General features: G+C 38.1%; 2 protein-coding genes across 3 annotated transcripts in view; one reads left to right on the forward strand and one right to left on the reverse strand.

Annotated features, from left to right (window-relative positions):
• GPR137B (G protein-coupled receptor 137B) overlaps positions 1-13,316 on the forward strand; it is a 43,784-nt gene extending 30,468 nt beyond the window's left edge. Inside the window, exons 4-7 of one of the 2 annotated variants that reach the window (XM_057734427.1) lie at positions 385-534; positions 3,048-3,176; positions 10,813-10,937; positions 12,476-13,316. In XM_057734427.1, coding sequence (XP_057590410.1) covers positions 385-534; positions 3,048-3,176; positions 10,813-10,937; positions 12,476-12,587 — 516 coding nt within the window. In that variant the 3' untranslated portion in view covers positions 12,588-13,316. The remainder of the gene's footprint in view (positions 1-384; positions 535-3,047; positions 3,177-10,812; positions 10,938-12,475) is intronic. The other variant, XM_057734426.1, reaches the window with a different exon arrangement.
• A 6,982-nt stretch (positions 13,317-20,298) lies between these two features.
• The window catches only part of ERO1B (endoplasmic reticulum oxidoreductase 1 beta), a 56,320-nt gene continuing 48,927 nt past the window's right edge, over positions 20,299-27,691 (reverse strand). Inside the window, exons 16-18 of the mRNA XM_057734429.1 lie at positions 23,188-23,244; position 22,263; positions 20,299-21,678 (exon numbers count right to left, since the gene is read on the reverse strand). Of these exons, the coding sequence (XP_057590412.1) occupies positions 21,619-21,678; position 22,263; positions 23,188-23,244 (118 nt within the window). The 3' untranslated portion in view covers positions 20,299-21,618. The remainder of the gene's footprint in view (positions 21,679-22,262; positions 22,264-23,187; positions 23,245-27,691) is intronic.

Consider the following 27,691-nt stretch of genomic DNA (forward strand, 5'->3'; position numbering starts at 1 on the left):
GGCCAGGCCCTGGGCTCATAAGCTGAGAGGGTCCTTGGGGTTGAGCAGTGACGCCTAGAGATTTAACCAGATAAACTATATGACTTTCTTGTTCTTCCAAACCTAGGCCTTAGGCGGAAGGCTCATATTTTTCAGGTATCTCCAGATCAAGTCCGGGGTTTTGAAGCATCTCTATGAAGATAATTTGAAGTTTTAGGATGGGTGTGGAGTGAGATGAGGCTTACGTTTGGGTTTAAGGTCTGAGGGTGGAGGAGAAGCTCGGAGGAGACTGCAGTGCCTCTGAGACCAAAGGTTTAGCAGGTCCGAACACAGGCCATGTTCTGGGATGGGGTTGGGGTCCTGGGCCTGGAATGGGTGCCGCCCTCACGACTCCTGCTTTTCCAGGGCTCCTCCGTGTGTCAGGTGACTGCCATCGGTGTGACCGTCATCCTGCTCTATGCCTCCCGAGCCTGCTACAACCTGTTCATCCTGTCGTTTTCTCAGAGCAAGAACGTCCATTCCTTTGATTACGACTGGTACAATGTGTCAGACCAGGTCAGTTGGCGCCAACGGGGGCCGCCTGATCCGTGACTCGTTGCTTTGCAGCATCCCATGTGGCAGAGAGGTGTAAGCTCCTTGCTTCTGCTGCTAAATAGCTGGGGGACCTTGAGAGTCACTTACCTGGGTGGTGTCTGCATCTTCACCTGTAAAAGGGGATCATAGTACCTGCCTTGTTCCAGCTTACACATCTTCTGAGAAAACTAGGAAACACACACACATACTCACATACACACACACACTCACACACACACACACTCACACACACACACATACATACACTCTTCTTTCTCCTTTCTGGGGCTTTTGTCAAGCAGTACTTAAATTTTTTAAGTGCTTTCATATAAATGTAATATGTTATTAAAGGGTGAAATTTGCAAAGGTAAAAAAAATTGTATTCAGGTTTCAGAAAATACATAAAACTATGAAGTGTTTTTAAACGGAGCATGTAAACTAACAGCATTTGAGGAAATCTAGACAAAAGTGACGGAGAATATTAAGGTGTTAGTAAGAGCCCATTTTACATCTCAATGTGAAAGTCTTTCTTTTTTATATTATATCCTAAAAATTCATAAATTATAAAACAAAAAAGCAAAGGTAGTGAAATGTAATCTGGCATCCATGTTCACAAAAGCTCAAAATAAAAAAGAATGAGAGGGGAATTCCCTGGCGGTCCGGTGGCTAGAACTTGGCACTTTCACTGCCAGGGCCCGGGTTCAATCCCTGGTCGGGGAACTAAGATCCCGCAAGCTGCGCTGCGCAGCCAAAAAAAAAAAGAGTTAGCTGGCATTCTCTCATTTGAGATTTGAGAAGTATCGATTCTTTGTCTCCAGCGCCGGACAAAGTGCTGGAGACACAAAGAGGAACAGACCCATCCCTCCCTGTAGGAGTTTACGTCCACCGAAGAAAAGACACACACAGATAAGCCGTTACAATAAAGAAATAGAAGCTTGTATAGTAGGAGTCTATTGGATTGAACTGCCAACGCTCCTGAGGTTTTCCTGGAAGAACACTGAATACCCAACTATGGACAAATCCGCTTCTAAAATCCTAACAGTGCTCAAACCTTGCACTGAATCAAGACTCTGGAGGAAAGAATAAAATGACCATGAGAAGTTAAAACTGTGAGGACAAGATGAAATCTGGAAGAGGCACATGCAAGATGTTAGAAAGGATAAAAACCAGAACAGTAACCACCGCCATCAGCCCTCCCCCAAACTCACAGCACAAATACAGGACGGGAGTTAGGCGGGCGAGGTACTGCTGGAGGTGTGTCCTGTTGTGAGAAAGCAAATACATAAAAACCTAAACATTCAACAATGATAAGTTAGAGACTCATTCATAATACACAGAGGGTTTTTATTGTGGTAAAGTATACAGAAAATTGACTGTTTTAACCACTTGTAAGTGTGCCGGTCAGAGGTATCAAGTACATTCACGTTGCTGTGCAACCATCACCACCAGCATCCATCTCTAGAGCGTCTTCATCTTCCCAAACTGAGACTCTGTCCCCATTAAACAACAGAGATTTGGTTTTAACCAAATAATTATTACAGTGTTTCTTTCAATTGAAAGAAGGAGCTTATAATTATAACGAATTTCAATTATCACAATTTTAAAAATTCTGTTGTTTGGGGGATATCTATTTATAGATATCTAGATCTATGTGTTGCCACCAAAATAATCTAGGAGCAAGCAAAACAGACAGCCCCAAGATGCAGGTTATTTGTGCAGAATGCAAGAAGCACACACAACACCCTTTTGAGACAGCTAAGTAGAATTTGAGATGCAGAGTGTGAGAGTAGAGAAGGCAAAAGGATTCCGTTCAGGGATTGGCCCTTTATGGTTTCATGTTGGTGCAGTCTTCCTTTGAAATGATGGCCTTTCTGATTGACTTGCCCAGAAACAGCCTCACACACCTTCCCTCTGCCCTACAGAGAGAGGAGCACTGCTACACCACATCCACTCAGCCGTCTCACTGGTCCAGGAGGCAAACATCCTGGACTCAGAGAGTTTTTTCCTAGACAGTCTAGCCTGCAGGAAAGTTTTAAAGGGTGAATTGTAGGATGTGGTTCATGTGAAGAGAAATTTAAAAACTGACACGTTTATCCGAAGGGTGAGACCAAGGGTAATACGTGATACGCTGCTCTCAAGAATCGGGAGAAGGCAACAGAACATTCTCATTGTTCAGTTGTTGAAGAAAAGAAAATCAGCTTAGAGACTTATTTTGGATGTAGGGTAGATTCTTGGAGGGTAAAGGAATAAAACATCAGAGATTGGCAGTTTCTGTCTTTGAATATTTTGGAGAAGAGAATTATCCATCCTATGTGGTTTAAATAACCCCCCACCCGAGGTCTGGGCCACTAATATCTGATTTCAACGTGCACATTTTAGGGAGAAAGAAATACACTATATTAGATTTAGTCTCTGGCATGTTAGAAAGAATCAAATCAAACTTTTTTCCTCTGCCCTCAATCTAGTGGCTCTTTTTTTCTTCTCTTGTTCAACAGGCAGATTTGAAGAATCAGCTGGGAGATGCGGGGTACATAGTATTTGGTGTCGTCCTCTTTGTGTGGGAACTCTTACCTACCACCTTAGTAGTCTACTTCTTTCGAGTTAGAAATTCTGCGAAGGACCTTGTAAGTAAACCACTTTGTATTTGCAGAAAACATCTCCTAATTCTAATCACAAAGCATACAGTTGGAATTTTTTCTTAGATTTTCAGTACGGAGCCTCTTCCATCCTCTTCTGATAATGAAAACTGCCCTTATCTATTTAATTGAGACTTTCTTTTCCCTTAATTATCTTTTGAGGGAAATTTGTTTTTCAGTTTAGCTTTATTTTACAAAAAAAAAAAAAAAAAGAGAAAAAGAAAAAAATTAAGTTGCATCTTGAGGCCTGGAGATCGTGATTAACTTTTTTTTCCCTAATGAAACAGTCATTCACTAGTACTTGAGCCTTGACTTGCTGTGAACCAAATACAGAAGCTTTTTTTTAGCAGAGAATAAAGAATGGTAATCCAGCTCTTCAGCCTGAGTTGTGCTGGATGGGGATTAGGGAATGGGGTGAGAGGGGAGAGGGAACCTTATTGTGAAGAATGCTAAAGCCACTCCCCCGATTTGGTCACTTTTCTGTTCAAGGAACTTCATATAAATGTCTTTATGGGGGTGGGGTAGAAAGTGCAAAACCCACAAGAGGGAGGAGGCTCCTGGAAGCTTTACTCCGTGGATTATTCCATCCATAGGAACTAGCAGTAGGATTTTGAATCACTGATCTGTGAAGCCCACAGAAAAGTATAGTGAATGGCTTTTGGCCAATGTAAGCAACGTATGGGTGGCAAGGAAAGCACAGATACAATAACCAACCTGTTGTGTTTTATCTTGGTTTTTTTGTTTTTTTTTTCCCCCCTTATTCATCTCTGGATAGTCACTAGTGAGCCAGGAATAGGGAAAAAAAAAAAAAAGGAATACTGGAGCTGGGGCAAGGGGTGCAGAAGCACAGCCTGACCGATGGGCCCCTGAAGACAGAGTGGTGGTGGGCACCTGGAGGCTTCTGTAAAGTCAGACCCAAATGCCTCCCCTGTGCGACAAAGAAACACAAGGAAGGTGGGCACTGGACTCCAGGTTGGAGTCCAGTGCCTTGTTTTCCTTCCTTCTCTGAGGACACAGTTGAAGGTTTCTGGAAAGAGCCTCTTAACAAAAATCCCTTCAGCTCTCCATGGGCCTTCTCTCCACTTCCTAGTGTGTCAGAGGCTTAGGAACTGCACTCCTCAAACCCAAGGCAGGCTGAAGGAGAGAGTGCACATCTGAGTCCTAAGGCGTGAAAGGCTATTGTTCAAAGTACTATTTGTTTCCTTTTGACATTTAACGTTCTTTCCATCACATCTCTGTTGATTGAAAAGGAAAAAAAAATAGTATAAAGAATCATCCTGGTTGAGTTTCAAAGTGCTGTTTTATTAAGTGAATGCAGAATAATATGGACAGTCTCATCTGTACGTTTAGGTCTCATTGTCCAGGGAAATATGTCAGCCTTAACACGCTCTCTCTGTATACAGAGTTACTTGGCTATTGTGTTTGAATATATTTACTGTTTAGGGTATTTTCTAGAGCAGTTTCCCCAACTTTTAGTCTCAGGACTCTTTACACGGATACATTATTATTTGTTGATTTGTTTGTTTATATTGAGTTATAAAACTTTATTTTAGGTTTACAATGTAATGATTTGATATTTATATGTATATTGCAAAATGATCACCACCACAAGTCCAACTAATGTGTCACCACATACAGTTTAGTTTTTTTTTCTGTGATAGGAACTTTCGAGATCCATTCTTTTAACTACTTTCAAATATGCAATACAGTATTAACTATAGTCACCATGCTGTACATGAATCCCCATGACATTCACTTTATAACTTGGAAGTTTGTATCTTTTGACTCCCTTCACCCATTTCGCCCACCTCCCACCTTAGGCAACCACCAGTCTTTCTCTATATTTGTGAGCTTGGGGTCTGTTTTTAGATTCCACATACAAGTGAGATCATATGCTATTTATCTTTTTCTTTTTATCTTTTTCTAGTTGGCTTATTTCACAACATAATGTCCTCAGGGTCCAACCATATTTTTGCAAATGGCGAGATTTCATTCTTTTTTTAAAGTTTTATTGAAGTATAATTGATTTACAATGTTGTGTTAATTTCTACTATGCAGCAAAATGACTCAGTTATACATATATGTATTTTTTTTCATATTCTTTTCCATTATGGTTTATCAGGAGATTCCTTTTTGCGGCCAAACATTTCGTGTGTGTGTGTGTGTGTGTGTGTGTGTGTGTGTGTGTGTGTGTGTGTGTGTGTGTTTGTGTGTGTTACATTTTCTTTATCCATTCATGCACTGGTGGACATTTGGGTTGTTTCCACGTCTTGGCTATTGTAAGTAATGCTGCACTGAACGTGGGGGTGTATATATCTTTTTGAATTAGTGTTTACATTTTCTTCAGATAAATGTACAGAAGAGAAATTGCTGGATTGTGGTAGTTCTATGTTTAATTTTTTGAGGAATCCCCATAGCGGCTGCACCAGTTTACATCCCCACCAGCAGTGCACAAGGGCTACCTTTTCTCCACATCCTCACCAGCACTTGTTATTTCTTGTCTTTTTGATGATAGCCATTCTGACAGGTGTGCAGTGGTACTGATTGTGGTTTTGATTTTTATTTCCCTGATCATTAATGATACTGAGCATCTTTTCATGTAACCAGTTGGCCATCCATAGGTTTTCTTTGGAAAAATGTCTGTTCAGATCCTCTGCCCATTTTAAAATCATATCCTGGTGGTTTGGTTTTTTGTTTGGTTGGGTTTTGTTTTGCTGTTGAGTTGTATGAGTTCTTTATATATTTTGTATATCAACCCCTTATCAGATCTAGGATTTGCAAATATTTTCTCCCATTCAGTAGGTTGCCTTTTCAGTTTGTTGATGGTTTCTTTGGTGTGCAGAAGCTTTTTAGTTTGATGTAGTCTCACTTGTATATTTTTGCTTTTGTTTCCTTTGCTTTTGGAGTCAGATCCAAAAATCCTCAAGACTGATGTTAAGGAGATTACTGTCTATGTTTTTTCTAGGAGTTTTATAGTTTCAGGTCTTACAATCATCTTTCATCCATTTTGAGTTAATTTTTGTGCATGGTGTAAGATGGTGGTCCAGTTTTCCTGACACCATTTATTGAAGAGACTGTCCTTTCCCCATTGTATGTTCTTGGCTGCTTTGTTGTAAATTAATTGACTGTGTATTCTTAGGTTTCTTTCTGGGCTCTCTATACTGTTCCACTGATCTGTGTTTCCATGCCAACATCATACTGTTTTGATTACTATAGCTTCCTAATGTAGTTTGAAATCAGGGGACATGATGCTGCCAGCTTTGTTCTTTTTGCTCAAGATTGCTTTAGCTATTTGGGGTTACACTGATAAATTATTGAAGACCCCAAAAGTTTGTTTGGAGGTGTGTCTGTGTGTGAGAAAAATTTTAAATACTCATTTATTAATTCATTATAAATAAGCCATAACATGTTACCATAAAATTTTTGTATGCAAAAGAACTATATTGTCCATAACAAATTAGTGAGAAGAGTAGCATTGTTTTAAAATTTTGTGACTCTTTTTTAATGCCTGGCTTAGAAGACAGCTGGATTCTCATATCTGCTTCTTTGTTCTCTCTGTTGTGATATGTTGTTTTGGTCGAAGTATATAAAGAAAATCGAGCCTCACAGAGATACGTATTTGCAAAAATGAGTATTTTAATAGCTTTTTTATTAGCATAATTGTGAATATTCTTTAATATACAGCCAAACTCAACAAGTTGTGATTTCTTAAAAGTTAGCTACAATATGGAATCTAAAACCATATCAGAATCTAAAACCATATCAGTGAGCTTTTTGAATTCTGCCGTGCATTAATATCCATTGGTTTACCTTGCACTTTGAATGGATCTTTTACCCATGCATGGTTTTGTAGTTAATATCATGCCTTGGTCATTTGGAAAATCTCGTGTTTTGAGTTATACAGATCTTCTAAAAGTTAAGTTTTTATTATACCATATCAAAAATATATCTCATTCATTAATATCACCACTGATTATCAGAAAAATCTTTAAATAAATATTGAGAAGCTGTCAAGCTCATGGTGGGGAATACAAGTTTTCCGAAGTTTTAATTTTTGCTTAAAAACTCAAATTTGATCAGTGACAACAAATACTGTCCCATGTTTTCCTTGAATTGACAGCTCAGTTTATTCCCTTTTGCTGTGTCTGCCAAATGACAGCGTCTGAAAAACCATGGTTGTCATGAGCTGTCAAGTTGCATGAAAAAAGTAGCTACAACTCAGAGTTGTACAGGTTCTTTTCCTTGTAATAAAATTAGTTTTTCCTGCTTCATTAAGACCTTCTTACCTTTTTTAAACTGTGATTGTGTAGTGGTGAAGAACATGGTAACTACTAGTGCAGTTGGTGTCAGTGCTTTGAAATCTGCTAAGGCACAAGCACTTTTGCTCACTACTGCTTTTGAGCCACTGGTGCCAGTAGCCACACGATGGAAAAGCAGATAGCATCTTAATATGCTAATTTATGCAAATAGGTGCAAACTTGCTGATCCCTAAAAGCATCTCGGGGACCTCCAGTCCTCCAGCGTCCATGGGCCACACTGGTAACTGCTTATCTACAGTAGCATGTTAGTGAATTAGAATGACTGTTTATGGCCTAAAGGACAGTATCTCCTATTTCATCCGGAGAGAGTGAATTCAGCATGAAGGAGACATAATCATAAACGGAAAACCCTTCCCCCTTTTTATATTGTACCCAGGAAGTAACTCTCATTAGCAGGTAATCTACGTGTTAGATTTGACCCAGTGAAGCACCAGTGTTCATAAAATACCCTGGGCAAGGCTACCAGGGTTAATGCTGTTAGTACATACAGAACTTGGTAAAAATAACTTGCAATTATAAAGCACTTATGGATGCTACACTCTGTTCTAAGGACTTTATATTAACCTCTTTCATCCTCACAGTAACTCTGTAAGGTAAAATCTAGTGTTATACTCATTTTGAGATCAGGAAACTGAGGCTCAAGATCCCCATGGCTAGTAGGAGACAGAGCTCAGATTCAAACGGAGGCAGCCTGGCTCCTAAGTCCATGATTTTATTTACTTTATTTTATTTTATGTTTTATTTTATTTTATAATTTTTTGTTTCTTTTTGTGACTGGTTTATCTCACTTAGCATACTAAGCCCATGATTTTAATTCTGTGCTGCACTGTGGTTTTACTTGGCATAATAAGGTTTGCAGAAGAAATTAAATTCCTAATGACTCAGTAATAATCCTATTACTATCTGTAACTTCTGTAATTGCTTGGAGAAAAAAGTCAAATATTCTTTTGGAGTGAAATTTATAATTTAACTCATATTCATTGACTCTAAAAGAGCACATACTGCAGGTGGAGCATTTAAAAAAAAATGTTATCTACCATTTGTATCCAAAGTACAGTTGGTACAAACAAGCCTCTACACCTGGCATCCCTAGAGTGGGTGTAACACTATACTGCAGGTGTGGCTCTTTGCCGTCCACATCAGAACCCCGAGGCCTGCTTGGTATGAGCACTGACGCTTAGGCTATGCTCTGGACCCAGTTCAGAATCTCTGGGGTAGGTTCTGGGAGTCCACATTTTAAATAATTTAATAAGCACCCCAAGTGATTTGAATGCACTGTAGTTTGAGAATCTCTCTCCATTTCATACATATGTATATGTTTTTAAACAGCTTTATTGAGGTATAATTCCCATACCAAACAAGTCACCCATTTCACATGTATAATTCAGTGGTTTTTTTCAGTGGGATGTGCAATCATCACCAGTTTTTAGAACATATTTTATCACCTCGAAAAGAAACGCCATACCCTTTATCTATGACTCCCCATCTCCCTGCCCCTAAGCAACTACTGATCTACTTTCTGTCTATAGATTTCCCTGTTCTGGACTTTGATATGAATGGGATCGTATAGTATGCCACTTTCTGTCACTGGCTTCTTCCATCTAGCATAATGTGTTCAAGGTTCATCCATGCTGTAGCATGTGTCAGTACTTCATTCCTTTTTATGGCCAGTTAATATTTCATTGTGTGGATATGCCACGTCTTGTTTATCCATCTACTGATGGACATGCGGGGTGTTTCCATCTTTTGGCTACTTGTGAATAATGCTGCTATAGACATTCGTGTACAGTTTTCAGTACGTAGGTCTTCACGTCTCTTGGGTATATATCTAGTACGAGTGCAGTTGCCGGTTCATTTGGTAACTCTAAGTTTAACTTTTTGAGAAACGGCCAGACTGTTTCCCACGAGAGTGCACCACTTTACTTTCTCAGCAGCTTCTGGTTCCTCTGCATCTTCCCCAGCACTTGCTGTTATGACTTGTCTTTTTACTATTGAGTTGTAAGAGTTATTTTAGATACAAGTTCCTTGTAAGATATGTGATTTGCAAACATTTTCTCTCATTCTGTGGCTGTCTTTTCACTTTCTTGATGGTATCTTTTGAAGCAAAAAATGTTTTTAATTTTGAAGTTGTTTGTTTTTTGGGTTGTTGCTTATGTTTTTGGTGGCATATCTAGGAATCCTTTGCTAAATCGTAGGTCATGAAGATTTGCCCCTATATTTTCTTCTAAGAGTTTTATAATGTTTACTCTTACGTTTAGGTCTTTGATCCATTTTGAGTTACATTTTGTATATGTGTGAGGTAAGGGTCCAACTTCATTCTTTGTATAGACATTTTTTTTTCCAGCTGTGTAAACTCTGTTGTATAGACATTCTTGAACTGTTACAAATAGGAAATTTGAAGGCGTCCCACCTTGTATAAGTTCCGCTTTGCTTCCTATGTTTGGCTAGATTAGTCTTAGAAAAGCAGAAATTCACATATAGATACGCATCCTAGAATAACCTTTCTTCATACTCTGTTGGTTAACTTTTAAATAGACCACTAGGGACTTCCCTGGTGGTCCAGTGGTTAAGACTCCGCACTTCCACTACAGGGGGCACAGGTTCGATTCCTGGTCGGGGAACTAAGATCCCACATGCTGCATGGTGCAGCCAAAAAAAAAAGAAAAAGACCACTAATGATATGTACAAAGATGTCAAACAAATGTGGGATTTTATGCCAGGCTGAGTCCACAAATGTGGAACCTCAGCATACAGAGGGCTGACTGTACTGTGTCATTTCATATAAGGGACTTGAGCATCCTCAGATTTTGGTATGGGGGGCGGGGCGGTCTTAGAACCAGTCCCCTGTGGACAACTGTAATTTTTTTTTTTTGAGAGGTGAACTCGGCTTGGGAACAGAAACAGGAGAAGCAGATTATAGAAACTGGCTAAACTGTCTCAAAATTTCATCATTTCATTATTTTAATTTGTCGTGAATGCCCACATCATTATACGGGTTCATATCTAATTTGGGGCTGTCTCATTTGACTGATTTGGGCATTGTCTGGTTTTTCTGTAAGAGATGAAAACGGTGATAATTCACGGCTATAAGCACAACTCCGAAAGATGATTTTGTCCATAATGAGAAAAAGTTAATACCTCTTAAATATAAAAGCAATTGAAATGAACACGCCAGCTGAACAAGCACCTCCACTCAGGTGAACAGAACATCTTTAGTCTCTTGCAAGAAAGAGATGTTATTTATCTTTGCCTCGTGTGAGGCACAGTGTCTGAAAGTGTACTGAACAATTACACTGTGTTTCTAGACCAACCCTGGAATGGTCCCCAGCCATGGATTCGGCCCCAGGTCTTATTTCTTTGACAACCCTCGAAGATACGACAGTGACGATGACCTTGCCTGGAACATTGCCCCTCAGGGACTTCAGGGAAGGTGAGACCCTAGTTCCTGTTGGAGGGGCGTGGTTAGGAGGCTGAGGGCTGAGCCAGTGAAATGGATCCAGACTAAACGGAAATGCCTGCATAAGACCCTGGAGCTGGAGGTAGGGTGAGGCCAACAGAAAAAGGAGGGGAAGTGCCTGAGTGGGGAGACTGACTGCAGCCAGAGTCTAGACCCACCTCCTGGGGTCATGCGCTTCACGCTGTCTGCCAAGGCCATGGTCATGGTCTGCAAACAGGAGGCGTGGTAGCTACTGGATTCCCTTCCCCCTCCGAAGCCCAGGGACGCTTCAGCCACACTCCACCGCCCAGCGATCACCCTGTCCCCTCTTTCATCCTGTGAATCTGGGACTTCAAAGCCAGCAGCAGCGTCGAGGAGCAGAAAGGGCTGACCTCGTGTTTGCCAAGCCCCTCTCTGGATGTCCTCCCAGGACCCCGGACTGTTCCTGTGGAGGGGCAGCTTCAGGAGGAGTGTTTCTTAGAAATGAAAGCTTATCTTATGTAATCCTTTGTGAATTTAAAGACCTGCCAGTAACATTTTAAGGTAAAGTCTTTCTCCTCCTGGGGCAAAAATGATGAAGAGAATATACGCTTGCTTTCTGCTGTTTACTACTACAGTAAAATCTTTAGAAAACCTTAAAAGAGGTCTGAAAGGAGCCCTTGTTGTAGGGACAGGAAAAGCTGGGAGAAAACCATGCTTTCTCGGTGGACCAGGGAGCAGAGAAATCCTGGTCACGTAGAATAAAAGATGGTGCTGGGGAAACGGGAGAGCAGAGCAATCTGCCAAGCCAGCGGGTGTAAAGAACACAGATAATCTGGAAAGGAGTCAGTGAGCAGGAAGGACGTGGAGGTCAAAAGGTGTCCTAACTCTCTTCCCTAAAACTGTTCTCTTGTCCAGTTACCCGACTGCATTGCCTGTTCCCTCTGTAACCTGCTAGAGCAGCCCTAACCCCTCACCAGAAGAGACACAGCTGAGGGCACTAGCTTTGTGGAAGAAGAAAAGATCCCCTTTCCATTACATAGAGGAAAATAATAATGATGATGATAAAAACAGCAGTGTACATTACTGAGAGCTAATTGTATATTAAGATTCTGTTCTAAACATTTTACAGGTATTAACTCACAAAAGCCCAACAAGGTAGTTACTAATATTACTCCTGTTCTAACAGATGATAAAATTGAAGCACAGAAGTTATTGGTCCAAAGACACAGAGGCAGTGAGCTATACACTCCATTAGGATTCAGATACAATGTGTTGCTAAAGCATTTTGTTACACACAGTGATTGGCTTCTGGCTGCAGTATTACTACACTTCTGGGCTCTGTATATAGGGTTCAGGTAACGTCTTGGGGGTGGTCCTCTAGCCACCTTGCATAGAACTGTTGCGTGGGAAAATGGGCTTCAGGAAGCTGCTTTGAAAAGCTTTGGGATGGTATAGTTTATACACAACCCCAGTTCTGTCTGCCTAAAATAGGCATGTCATCAACAGTCAGCATGTTTCAGGTCACTGAAATTTCACTTTTTCTCTTCAAGTTTTGCTCCAGACTACTACGACTGGGGACAGCAAACTAACAGCTTCCTGGCACAAGTGGGAACTTTACAACCAGACTCAATTTTGGATCCTAACAAACCAAGCCATGGGTAATAGCATCAGTGAATGGTTTTATGGAAGATGCCTCAGCTGAAAAGCTTCAGAAAGACTGACTTAACGACAGCTGAATTTTTAGGGCGTTTCCCCTTCGGAAATAGGACTTGATTTTTATTTGTTAAGGTTTCTGATGGCTCCGTAGAACTAAGCAATAATTTAGATGGATAAAACCTTATTTTAGTACTAAAACGGGAGCCTGGCTGCCTGTGTCAGTGAGTATAATTTAAACTTTAAAAAAATTCTGTACTTTTATAAAGATGTATTTTATATAACTTAATGCTAAAATATACTAGGATTTTTTGAGAATGTTATTACAATATATGTTGTAGTTTGCACAGACTTTTATGCATAATTCACTTTAAAAAGTAGACAGTATATATATGGTCTGATGGTTTCAAGGCTTTTGGACTCAAGTATTCCTCACATCCTTACCTCTTCCTGGTAGACTCTTAAGTACAGCTGACATCTAGAAAGCCGGTGGCCACTCCAGTGCTGAAAGCTCTCATGTAGCAGAATGTCGGCCAACTGCATAGTAAGTAATTGGCTCCTTAGAGCTGCTGAAAGCACAGATGATTGGTTCCTCAAAGAACCTCCTAAATTTTGCCAAAATTTAGTACTCCTTTCAACAGGGTGCTACTGTATACACTTTGGTGATAAGCTGATAATGTTAATAAAATCATTGATAGAATTGACTTACACTATTAAACCTCCTCTGCTGTATTCAGAGATCTTTGCACAGTTTGTTAATAACCAGTGAATCTAATACCCATAACCTCGGGGCTTCAAGACTGCGCCTTTCCCAGCTCACTGAACATTCATTACTGAACAAAGCAGAGGTACTCAAAAGGGGATTAATAACAGATACCCCTGGGTCCTTGAGCCCTTTCAAAAGACTATGTGGAATCCTAAGAGTTTTCTAATAGTTTCCAACCATATTTAAAATAATACCCTTTATTTTTAAATAGCTCTGAAAGCAGTTTACTGGAAGCTGTATGTTTAAAATGGTAGTAGCACTGCAATATCCTAGCATGAGTCCTGCCTCTCAGCCATGTAAAAGGGTGTGTTCCAGACAGTTGCCTATAAATTTCATTTAAGTGAGACACATGTCATGAAAGACTAGCTCCCAAACTGTAAGTGCCATTCTAAAAACCTCCAATACCAGATAGATAGATAGATAGATAGATAGATAGATAGATAGATAGATAGATATGCAGTTATAAAACTGCCTACAATAGGAGACTGTACATGGCTCTGTCAGGGAGGTTAAGGTACTAGAGGAAGTACTGTTACCAGAGAGAAAGTATCCTTCTGCTCTGCCTAGGAAATCTCACATCTGGAGACAGAGGGAGGGGCAGGTGAAAAGGAACTTACATTAGTTCTGTCTACACGATGAAATCCATTTCTGATGTCTTACTTCCTAGTTTGGTCTTCAGGAATAACTTATCTCTGGGCATTGATTTCACAGGGATCAAGTCTGCTTCTCTGACCTTGATGGTATTTAAAATCTCAAGTTTTCAGTGGGTCACGATTGGGTTTTTCCTATGTACGGAACACCTTCACCCTGCATGATCACACAAAACACCATTCTTGCTTTGCAGTATGTGGAAGAATTTGGGTCACATATTTAAAATAGTTACTGCCAGGGAAAATTCTACACTGAAGCAAAATTTGCACTGATTCTTCAGGTTACCTTAAAATATCATGTTGTTATTCTGAATAGCTTTAAGAACACCCTACTTGTCACACTGTCGTTATTAGGGATACTTAGAAGAATTTAAAGAGAGACTCAGCGAATGCTTAAAAATCCTTTAAATCATGCTTTCAGGAAGTACTGCAGTTCTTAAGTATTAGGTCATTGAAGGGTAGATATATCTTTAAAAACACCACTAAGATCATGCAATTATTATACTCATCCTGTGATATACAAATATTTTATTATTCTATTACAGGCAGGAAAGTTGAAATACTCAGCATTAACTGATAAAAGAGCTATAATCTATTTTTTAATGATTAAGCTGCTAGTTACTGCTAGTATTAATTGAACTATTATTTTTTATCAGAAAGGATAGAAATGTTCTAAGTGCCTATTTTCCTCTTCTTCCCTTTTTTAAAAGTAATGCTAAAGTACAAGTAATGTAAACACATCTAGAATGTGAAACACTATGATTGTAACCAACTAACTTTCTCTCATAGTAAACGATCACATATACTCTGAAATGTTGCACATAGGGTATGGAAAAGCAAAACTAAAATTTCCTTTAACTTCCTAAATTACTTTTGCTGCCAAGTACACTAACAGAGCTACTCCTAGTGGAATACTAAAGGCCAAGAGAAGGCAAGGGGTGGTGATTACTGGTTCTAAAATACCCAAGTGTCCTCTTGTTTTAAGGCAACATGATGAAATTAAACCCCCCATAATTTGAACATTAAAAAAGTATGGGCAAGAGGCAATATCACTGAAAATTTTGTACCATCATTTAGCGAAGTCTGATTCAACACTAAAAGGCTGCATCACTGGAAATGCGCAGAACAGAGTTAATTATGGAGTTGTCTAAGGAATTCTAACTGATCTGTGTACAGGCAGACCCTTGGAGATATGGCAAGTTTGGCTCCAGACCACTGCAATAAAGCAAAGTATTGCACTGAAGTGAATCACACGAATTTTTTCGGTTTCCCAGTGCATATAAAAGTTATGTTTACACTACACTGCCGTCTATTAAGTATGCAGCAGCATTATGTCTTAAAAACAATGTAGATAACCTGAATTAAAAAATACTGCTAGAAAATGTTAAGCATTACTTGAGCCTTCAGTAAGTCACAGTAGTGACATCAAAGATCACTGACCACATATCACAACAAATATAGTAATAGTTAAAAAAAGTTGGAAATGTGAGAATTACCAAAATGTGACAGTCAGTGAGCAAACGCTGTGGACGAAATGGCGCCGATAGACTTGTGCCACGCAGGGTTGCCTCGAACCTTCAGTTTGTAGAAAATGCAGTACCTGAAGTGCAATAAAGTGAAGCACAGTAAAATGAGGTCTGCCTGTAGATATCTTTCATTGGCTCTTTCTCCTTTCTACAATCAGCCCATTTAATTGAGCTGGTGATTCAAACATCCAGTGTTCACACACAGAGCTGTGGACCCTAAGAGGTTTCGATTCTTACGGTACACGCACACTAGTCGCATTTAGCTATGCCAGTTTTCTTGAATGTGTCAGGCACCTTGTTAATGACTGTGCTGGGTTTTGTGTTTAGCTGCTTACATCAGGCACACTTGCTAATGCATCCCTGATTTTTCTCTTACCAAAGCCAAAAGAATGGTTCTCTGTTGGCCTTGAACAATTAACGCCTATTAAGAGGAAAGGAATAATCATTAGTAAACCCTAGAGCGTGAGAAGTGCTTTTAGAAAAAGGTTCTCATTTACATTTACATAGTCAGTATTACAAGAATATTGCTTTTACTTTTTAACAATAAAGATGAACTTATATTAGAACTAAATTGGTCTAAATATTTGAAACTATCAAGATTTCCAACTAAAAAAACTTAAAAAAAAATTTGCTTTCATATCTTTAGATTCCTGCATGATAAAATATGGATTAGTATATATAGGGCTGATCAAAGACACACCTAATATGCATTTCTAATTTTTATCCCATATAGGTGAGGATTTTATTAATTAAAAGATCATTTCTGTATATAATGCTACTTTAGACTTTGCATAGTCCAGATGGAGGAGCTTTTAGAAAGGATCAAGCTAAAGAGTGGAATTCTATAAACAAACTGAAGTGAGGAAACATTTTTTTAAAGGGACCATGAGGATAAGGAAGTGGAATTCAGTCAGTGTTTATTGAGCACCTACAATGTGCCAGACCCTGGGCTCAGTACTTGTGTCTGTGGGTCTGCCTTTAGACTCAGCACCACCTTACATTAATCCTACTCTTGGCCCTTAGCAGGTATGAATACATGAAGAGCCCTTGCACCAAAGGGTACCTTAAAGTCGGCTAATGGCCGTGTGCCTGCAACCTAGATCTCTGAGTTCATTCCCCATACCTGTCACCCAGCTGCTCAGGGCCTGGGCACTGATGTGGGTTCATTCAGTGTGGGGTTCTAAGACTGGCTGCCAGGTCATCAAGTAGGGGTTTTCCAAGTCCTCAGGTCGAAACCCGTTGACTCAACAGCTCCTAATGGTATCTACCTGGTTCCTCTAAAGCTGGATTCCGTGGTATCATCCCTTGACCTGTGGCTGGGACCTACCCTCTCTTTTCTGGGAGACTCATCGTACCTTGCAGGCATTCATTCTTCAGCCTCCAACCCTGATCCATCCTTTTGGAGCCTGGCTACCCCACCACTCAGAATATTAGACTCTATCTCCAGAACAGATTTTCTGCCTCTGAACTTTAAAAGCCTAGTCAGAACTAATGATGAGCTGACTGCTCTCCCTAGCTAGCTCTATGACCTGTTTCTTTTCAGCCTGTATGAGCTTCAAAATCCCTTTTTCTGATCCCTGTCACTCTGACCTTTCTTGACTCTGACCTTCAGTTTCCCATGAACCTTGCGAACCTACAACAGTCCCTCCCATCTCTTTGCAGTCCTAAGTCATAATTGCTCCTTGAAGACTTTAATTGAGGTATAGGAAGGGTACGTTCAGGATAAACAAATAATGTTTTACCAGTGCCATTTAACGTGTGCTACTGTATATCCTTGGTGTGCTATTCCCCTGATGCATTCAGTAGCCCTGAGTCTGGCCTTCGGGTTTGCAAACTGAAAACCTGTCAAAGAGAGAACACTTACCCACCTGGAGATACATTCTGTGAAGGAAATCCACACAGAAAAGTTAAATGATACCAGAGTGGTGCATGGCAAATGCGGACTCTGCCCTCACCAAGGGGTGGCAGATAGATGATTTTAATTGATTTTAATCAGTCTGTGACAACTTGATAGTGCTGTCAAGCAGACACTAGGATTCATTCACATCGAGGGTACCTTCTCCACTAGACAGCTTTCTATCTTACCTATTGCTCTTTGATATACATCATGAAGGTCAGCTGAGCCCCAGGCAGTCAGAAATCTACATATAACTTTATAATCAGCTCCCCATATCTGTGGTTCCAAATCTGCAGGTTCAGCCAACCACGCATCGCGTAGTACTGTAACATGTATATATTGAAGAAAACCCGTGTGTTAAGTAGACCTATGCAGTTCAAACCCATGCGTTTTAAAGGTCAACTGTATTCTTCCTCTGGGTGCATTCTCACTATAAATTAGATACAACCTAGTGAGGTTATAGAATTCATAAGTTACGTGATGGCAGGGATATGTCTGTTTTATTCACTGCTACATGCCCAGCTCCTAGAACAGTGAGTGCATACGCAAATCCTGTTCTTCTGGTAGATATCATCAGGGCCTTTTTAAGGTGACTTCTTGCACTTGCACTTTTATCCACTGCATATTAATTTTACAAGTTTAATACTCACTTAAGGGCCCCTTCCTGTTTTGTTATGAATCTTTGACCGATATCCAACTTTTGGACAAAGAATCCATAATGGAATAAAAAAGGAAATAAGGATTGTATAGCAAGATAGCTTCTAAGAATGATTTGAGAACTAAGTCTTAAAACAGAAGCACTGAGATGAAATTCTGTCTACACAGGCACCTCATGTTCTGTCTCTTTGTCCTCACCTGTTTGGGCACTGGCAAATGGAATACTGAAATGATTAACACAACAGATAGTAAAAAGTAGATTCTTATCAGGTGAAGTATCAAATGAAAAGAACAGTAACACATTATGTGGTTAAAAGTGCAACCCTCCAGAGAAAACACTGAGGTAGGCAGAGTTTTAGCATGATTCATATGTTAAAGGATTTTTTTTTAAGCTCATATGGAACAAATAAGAATAGCTTAAAAAATTATTTTAAAGGGTGGGTGGGGGGGGACTGAGAGGGGACCAGTGCACCAGATATTAAAACATAGGCCCTGAGTAATTAAAACAATGTAGTACAGGAGTAAATAGATCAATGAAACAGAGAACCCAGGATTTCAGACGTGATACACACAGCATCTCAAACTAGTGAGGAAAAGATGAGCTGTTCGATAAAAGGTACTGGAATAGCTGGGTAATCTGGGAAAAAATTAGGTTGGGTCCTTAACTTGGACTTTATGCCAGGAGACACTCCAAGGAAATCAAAATTTAGATCTAAAAAAAGAAAACTATAAAAAGTTCTAGAAGAAACTATAGGTGAATTATTGCTGTGGAGTGAAGAAGGCATTCTTAATTATTACTTAAAATCCAGAAGCCACTAAAAAATTAATAAATTAGACTGCATAAAAATAAAAAGATTTCCATGGCAAAACTATCATGAGCAAAGTCAAAAGACAGACAACAAGCTGAAAAAAAAAAGTATTGCTTATTACAGTCAAAGGATTAGTATCCGTAATGAATAAAGCACTCCTAGAAATGGATAAGATCAACAGTGCAGTAGAAAAATGGGTAAAAGTTACGAACACAGAAGGAAATATGGCTCTTAAACATATTAAGAGGTAGTCAGCCTTACTTGTGATAAGAAAAATACAAACTAAAACATATTGCTATGTAATTTTGCATCTTATCAGAATAGCAAAAAACCAACTTTTTAATAACACCTATGGTGGTAAGGTTGTGGGCGAGCAGGCATCGTCTTAAATTGCAAGTGGGTATGTGAACTGGTAACCATCCCCAAAATTGACCCAAAAATCCCATTTGGGGGAATTTAGACTACAAGTACATATGTGTAAAATGACATATATACAGTGTCTGGAAACAATCCAAATGCCCATTAACAGGAGATTGGCTAATTGAATGTGATTGCACGTTCATATAATGGAATAACAAGCAGTTACCTAAAAAAAAAAAAGAAAAGAAACAAAAAGAAAAAAAAAGTGATTAAGCTATCAACAGGAGAAGATTGCCAAGAAAAACTAAGTAAAAAAAAAAAGCAAACAGTATGTATATGATGCCATTCTTTGGGTAAAAATGAGGGAGAAAAAGACTTTTCATCTGTATTTGTTTGTGTATGCCTTCAAAATGTATGGATGGAAACATAAGAAACCAAGAACAGAGGTTACTTATGGTGGGGTAGGGCAGGATGTGCAGTATGGAAAGCTGGGCCAAAGGCAGCAAGAAGATATTCATTCCACTGTGTAGCTTTTTATACTTTTTGGTTTTTGAACCATGTGAATGTATTACCCATTCAAAAAATTAAATAAAGTATATTAAAAAGCTTTATGACTCAATACAAATCAAAAGATGCTAAAAGTCCCCAATTTTTAGTTGAATGGTAATAAGCCAATTTATAAAATAACACAGATACACCACATTCTGAGCCGAAACTCTAGTATCAGACTTTCTAGTTTTAAATTCTGGTCCCACAGCCTAGGATTTGTGACTATGGACAAGTTACTTAGCCTCTCTTATCCTCAGTTTTCTTATTTAAAAACAGAGAAGTAATTGTACTCAGCTGCTAGGGCTGCTGAGACGATAAATAATCCATGCAAAGCCCTTCAACAGTGGCTGCCAATGTCTGCAATTATGATTTTAAAAAGAAACAACCACAGCCTACTTATTTTCTCACTTCTCCACAAATTATAACCAAATTTTCATCTCATAAAAGGAACATTTAAAAGGGGTTAAAAAAAAAAAAGGGAACAAGATAGGAAGATTGCAGAAACATTTACTTTAATTTACATTTTCTATAATCTGGTGGGTACAATAGCAAATTATTTGGAATTCTGTTCAAAATCAAAGCTGCACCTGTAGATGTTACTTAAAACAGAGTATACATAAATTTGGTGTGTGTCTGTGTTGTTTTGTTTTACCAAATAATTTCCATGATACCATGCACCCAGTCGGTGTGTTTTGGTGAACAGCTATGGTTTCTGCAGGTACTTCAGTTTGCAAACTGCTAAGAGCTTTACTGTGAACTGTTCCCAAATTTCCAGATGAAGGCAAGGCTGATGGAGATCAAAATAGCTGTCCTTTCTCACATACAGTGGCACCTAGGTAAAGTCAGAAAATACGGCACAGTGTTTCACATACATACAGAGATTACAAGTATTGAGTAATTTACAATGTTAAAATGTCAAAATAAAACGTCTGACTTATCAAATTTCAAAACTGTAAAAACCACTACTAACATTCTGCCTGATCCTCCTCATAATCTAAGAAATCAACACAAGAGAAACATTTAAAATTTACCAATTTTAATATGTAGTATTTCTAACTTACATAGATGCCACTTAAAAGAAACTCATGCCATTGAAGGAAGGAATATTCTCCTTTTCTTCATTTTCATTACTTTATCAGCTGGTACAATCATTTCTGTCAAGTTATATTATCAAGTGCTGGATCTTTAAGTTCAGTGATGAGATAAAGACAAAAATGCCAAGAGGTATTGCCAGCCAAGCATTTCCACAATGCAATCGGTACTCTAATATCACTTCACAACAAAAGGTATGTGAGTTGGAAAAAAGTTTATATCACAAGGACCATAAAAACATCACCAGGCTCACAAAACAAAGATTCCTATCACTTACACATTCATTTAAGAAATATACACATACACAAACATGTAGGCTGCCCCCAACAATCTAATTTATGGTAAGATAAAGTTAATCAAATAGATTTCATCTTAAGAATACTTCATTTGTTTATGTTCTTGGTAGTGAAAGATTTGTTAAAACCTTTAAAAAAACTTTTTACCCTAACTAGACATTTTAATTCCTAGCACTCATTCTAATACACAATTTTAATTAAACCTGAAACAAATCACAGTAAAGAAAAGAAATGGAAATGACCAAAGATTTTCTCCAGGAAATAGAGCTTAAATAATAGCCTTTATCTTTAACTGAGGAAATGGTGAAGTAACACTACCAAAAAGATTTTTAAACTTACAGCAATAATAGACAAAGTGCAAAACATTCACATTTTCTTAGACTCTGAAAAACACTAAGACTAATTCTTATTAATTTACCAGCAAGATTACTTAGATATTCACTTTTTAGATAAATTTACCTGAAGGTCCCCCTCTCCCTCCAGACAATACTTGCATCCCTAAAAATGAAAAGAAAAAGTGGAGGAGCCTCCAACCAAGTCAGCCTGTTTTATTCAACTTAATAACAACAACAAAAATACCACCACTATCAACAACATGAAAATTCCAGGTCTATAAAGGTTAGAAATTGGGTAAGAAAATGATCAAATAGTGAGATCTTATTCCCTCCTCAAACCATATCCCTCCAAGGGATGGCTAAATATTTTTAAAAGAGGGATAAGCCGACTAAACACAAGTTAAAATATGCCACTAACTCATCAATGAACACATTTCAGACTTTGGCAGGATAAGATATGGGTTTAAGAGCACTTATTTACTTCATGAAAGACTGTTACCCGCATTACTTCTACACAGATGCAACCTTCCAAATTAATCACATTATATATACTAACACCTTTTAAAATAATCAATATTTTAAATATTAAGGATATTTAAATCCCAGGTTTAGAAAATGACAGTTTAGGACTTATGAAGTCATCTGTTGGTACAAGTCAGACAAAGTACCATTACATACAAAGAACTAAAAAAGAAAAGGTGGGAATGGGGACGCTTAGAGAAGGCATGAACTAATCTACTTAAATACTCTACCAAAGAAAATGAGATTGAGAGAGGATTGCATAGATTGTATTCTAAAATAAAATCCTTTTAAAATGCTTACTTTAAAATAGTAAGTTTTGTGTATATAATGTTTTCAACTGGTGTTTTTATGCAATTTTTTTTGTTTTCTTAAAAATTTCTAAAACTGGAGTAGGGCCAAAGAAATGCAAAATCAATAGAAACTGATTTATAGAGTCTAAGTAAAGAATCCTCTTGAGCCAGCCCACTGCAGGCACAGGAAATCTGGCTGGGTAGCATAGGGGACAATACTTTGCTGAAGTAGGTCCTTTAGACCAAAACAAAACACAACAACTAAAAATCTTAAATAAAACCCAATGAAATCTGAAGTTGAAGTCGTGGGGATCCTTAAGTAACTACTGTAACTGTACACGGGAACGGTCACGCATCATGCTGATACGCCATATTATCAAAGGTGACACACAGAGCGAGGCAAGGCTAAAATCACATTTAAAAATCGTTGACAAATTTCTGTCACTGCTACCTGCCCCTAAGCAATACGTGCTCCCTAGCTCGCCTTTTCCATAACAGACTTTAACAGTGCGATTCAGATGGAGAGACAGTCATTTAAAGTTTGACAACTGGAAATAAAGTACAAAGCCAATTCTAAACAAATGGAATAGCAGAATAGTCAACAGATGGAAAAACATGGAATTAAACACAGAATCAGTGTAATTTACACGTTTTAAAAGTATATATTTCATTTATAAATATCTCTAAATGATGATCTATTAAGAAGATAAATATTCAAGTGAACATTTGAATTTTCTCTTTAAGAGTTCAGAATTCTTGAAGTCTGAAGATTAGTCTCCTTCTGCTGAAATGTCCAAGACTAAAAAGGCTTCACACAGTCACTTTATGTCTCTAATTAGACATATAAAAGCCTCTATTACCTACTGTGTTGCAATAAGACTTTGAAATTCTGTAACTCTCTTATACTTGTAGAAAGCCTACAAGAGGAGAAAAAAAAAAAGTATATTAGTACAGCTAATATGTGTACACATTTCAAATTACTGATGCTGTCATATGGGCTATAATTTGAAAGCAAAATTGAAAATAAAAAAATGTAAACAACACTGAACAGTGAAGTTTCTACTTTTAAATGTGTATGCTATAATTATTAAAGATGGACAAAACAGAGCTGCAGTACATTAGCCCTGGTTTAGAAGGGGCAAAGTAAGCCAGTCACTCTCTGTTATCAACAGATTTTAGATTAATGATGGGAACAGTGATATGACAATTCATCACAATAAAGAATCGCAAATCATTTAGACTTGGCCTTATAAATTCATTTCACACACTCCTCTCCAAAAGTCCACTTCTTTCTTGTTGCTCCCCAGACACAGATTTGTTTTAAACCCAAAGGTACATATTCTGTTTATTCTGTCTACTGATGAATCCCTGTGCCCTCCACACACCCATGTTTATAGTGTTCAGTAAATTACTATTGAATGAATAAATGAGTGAAATGCTTCTGAGCCCAGAACCAGAAGTAAAACTCTGGAATGGAAATCATAAAAAAAAATTCTATAAGCTCAATTATCCTTATGTACAATTCACGGTTCATACAATAAAAATCTAATGTTTTTCTTCCTATAACTTAAGATGATGTAGAATGCAGTAAAGAGCTCCTTTCTTTAAGTACTTAATAAATACTAACTTTTCTTATATTGAGAGCAAGGTATGGTAGGCAATGTTTGAGCCCATCATACATATAATCTCATTAATTGTTAAAAAAAAAATTCTACAAGGTAGATAAAATTAACCCTGATTTTACATTTAAGCAAAACTGAGGGTCACATAAATCAACTAATTTTCCCAGGGTCACTCAGCTAGTAGGTGGGTTCTAACCAGCTCCTCAGATCTCAAGACCAAAATATCTATGGTCTCAAAAACATTTTCTTTATATTCTTACAAGTTGTAGGATTAACAGAAAATGAATTCTTACTCTAATTCCCTGAATATTAGAGGACTGAAACAGTATTTAACTATCAAGATAAAACAATATGATTATTAAACAAAATGTGTAAAATCATATGCTGTACCTCAAAGTACCTGTTTTTTAAAAAAAACCTATCAAAATACACATGAAGATATGGTAGAGAACAAGACCATAGCTAAAGAAAAGAGCTCAGTAAAGAGTAGCAGCTGAAAAAAGTATGCTCAAAGTCTGATTTAGACACAAAATGGAGAATATCAGAAAACTCAAAGGTTATCATACAAATTAACTGCAAGTTACTTTTTACCCAGGGAGTACAAACTCACCACCAGTATAAGGGACCAGAGTCTCTGCGAAGATGTATTCCAGACCTCACAACTTATTATGCAAGAGAGATTTTCCACATTCCCTATTATTATTCTAACAGACACAGAGCATATCTGCGTTTACCTACCGCTTTATCAGCATTTTTAGAGGGATGCTAAAATATATTTTAATATCCAGCAGGTATATTAATTTGTACCCTGGAAAATAAGCTATTTGATATAAATATTGAAACTATCAAAAAATGGCTATTAGTGTAGGAAAGCCATTAGCAGAGTATTCAAGATAAAGAAACCACATTTCCCAAGCCCATTTCCGGTTCCTTGGCCAGAACCAAAGACAATGCTCACTGTATGTGTCTGCCCACTAGCATCACATGACAAAGCAATGCTGTCCTGGGTGCCCTGAGGCAGAACTGTATCATACAGGTTGTCAGACCAAGCAAACTACCAATTCACTTAAGAGGAACCAATGCACAAACCCCCCAAAGTGTAACACAGTAATTCTGTGTTAGTGCAGCCAAAATCATTTACTATTTAAATGGACTGATAATCAGGTGGAAGATACAACGAACAGCTCTCATTAACAATGATTAAGAAAAACTAATTTTTTTAAGGAAAAAGTAAGAAATGTATAGAATACATATGAAGGAAACAGTTAAACTCCACCAGGAAATAAGAGAAGAATGACTAAATGGTGGTTATGTCCATGTAATAGAATATTGGCCTATATTAAAAATAGTGCTTATGTATTTAAAAGTTGCTAAAAGAGTAAACCTCAAAAGTTCTCATCACAAGAAAAAAAATTCTGTATTATGTATGGTGATGGATGTTAACTAGACTTACTGTGATGATCATTTTGCAACATATTCAAACATTGAACCATTATGCTGCACACCTGAAACTAATATAATGCTGTATGTCAATTATACCTCAATAAAAAAAAGCAATGCTTGTGAAAAAATTTTAATACTTCTGGGAAATGATTACAATATAATGCCAAGTAAAATAGGATAAGAAAATATACAAAATATATGCTTTCAACTCTAAATACATACACACACGTACGTAAATTTTTTACTTAAAGTAGTGGGAAAATACACATTAAAAATACAACAAATATTGAAATAGTCCTAAGTGGAGGGATATGAGTGATTTTTAAATTTATTTTCTAAATTACACTTTCACATGTTTTTCCAAATTTTCTATAATGATCGTGAATTACTTTAATAATTAGGGGAAGAGAAAGATGAATATTTTAAAAGAGCTTTAAAAAGTGGATGGCTGCTACTTATTTTCCCTGGGGAGGGAAAGGGAGATTAAATTAGGCTGCACCTATTTGTGTAACCATCCCACCCTGAGTGTCATTACCGTTAAGAAAAGAAAGGTTTCTCACATCTAGCCTAGCCATTAAAAAAAAAAAAAGAATTTTTTAAGTACTGAAAATATTAGAGCACTAAACATCCAATGGTGTTTGTAAGTCACCATCACCTCCACCCCCACTGCCATGGACTTCAGGTAGCATCTTGTAATTTAAAAAGCGTCACACAGAACCTCATTTTATCTTCATGTTAACTCTGTGAGAAAGGTTTTTACTCATCTTCATTACATAGAGAAAGGAAACAAGCTGGAAGAAAGGAGTGCTGTCTCATGCTGCCAGTAGATGGCAGGGCCAGGACTCCAGAACGCTAGGACCCAGTTCCAAGTCCAGTACTTTCTAGAGGACAAAAGGCAACAGCAGGCTCCAGCTAGAGAACTGAAGCTGGAAGGGCTGCATTTGTGAGTAATTCCTTATGAGACTCAGAGTCTGAAGAAGTTAACATCTGCTTCTTTTTCAATTTAATTTTATTTAGATTTAAATATGTTTTCAGAAGCAGATTCACAGCTATAGAGCACTAGTGATTACTAGTAGTTACCAGTGGGGAGAGGGAAGGGGGAGGGGCAACATAGGGGTAGGGGGTTAGGAGGTACAAACTAGTATGTGTAAAATAAGCTACAAGGATACACTACAACACAGGGAATACAGCCAACATTTTATAACTATAAATGGAGTATAACCTTTAAAAACTGAACCACCATACTGTACACCTGTAATATATAATACTGTACCATCAACTATACTTCAATTAACTGTCTAAATTGTTTAAAATCTTTTTCATTTAAATTTTAAATAATTTAATTCAGTTTCTTCTGTTTTATCTTACTACAGCCTCATAAGTGGGTGAACTGAATTTTTCATGAAACATCACTTAGCAATGGACATTCTATGTCTGTCTCATGTTTGAAATCTCAGCCTATATGGGCATTTTTAAACACAGAGGAGCAACAGGTGAAATCTCTCCTATTAAGATGGGGAAGGGGTGATTAATTCATTTTTAATTTAACTGCCTCTTTTTAACTTAAAAATGCATGTTGGGCTTCCCTGGTGGGGCAGTGGTTAAGAATCTGCCTGCCAATGCAGGGAACACGGGTTCGAGCCCTGCTCCAGGAAGATCCCACATGCTGCGGAGCAGCTAAGCATGTGTGCCACAACTACTGAGCCTGTGCTCTAGAGCCTGCGAGCCACAGCTACTGAGCCCACGCGCAGCAGCTACTGAAGCCCGTGTGCCTAGAGCCTGTGCTCTGCAACAAGAGTAGCCACCGCAACAAGAGTCCCCACCGCAACAAGAGTCCCCACGCACAACGAAGAGTAGCCCTGCACTCCGCAACTAGAGTTCAAGCGCAGCAGCGAAGACCCAATGCAGCCAATAAATAAATAAATAAATAAATAAATAAATAAAATGCATGTTAGAAAAACTTAAGAATCTCTGTATTACTGTTTCCCTATTTTATTAAAACAGAATCTTCCTTTTTTGCTTTTTCCAGGGCAGTATAGTATTATTTTCTTTTATTTTCTATGATTCTTTTCCTTCTCTTCTGTATTCTTCAGTTAGTTGGTACTGCCCACATCTCTGTAGGCAAATTCAAATTATTTTTGAAACCATCTGTGGTAGAAACAATAAGCAAACTGTATGTCTGTATAAAGAAAAAAATGGAAGAATGAATGAAAGAAAAATGCCTCCTCAGATTAAGAAACAGAGCAGCTGAAAGGTTTAACCTCTTTTTTCTTTCCTCACCTTCTGAGCCAAACTCTCC

Source organism: Hippopotamus amphibius, chromosome 5 (assembly GCF_030028045.1).
Source record: "Hippopotamus amphibius kiboko isolate mHipAmp2 chromosome 5, mHipAmp2.hap2, whole genome shotgun sequence".
NCBI lineage: Eukaryota > Metazoa > Chordata > Mammalia > Artiodactyla > Hippopotamidae > Hippopotamus > Hippopotamus amphibius.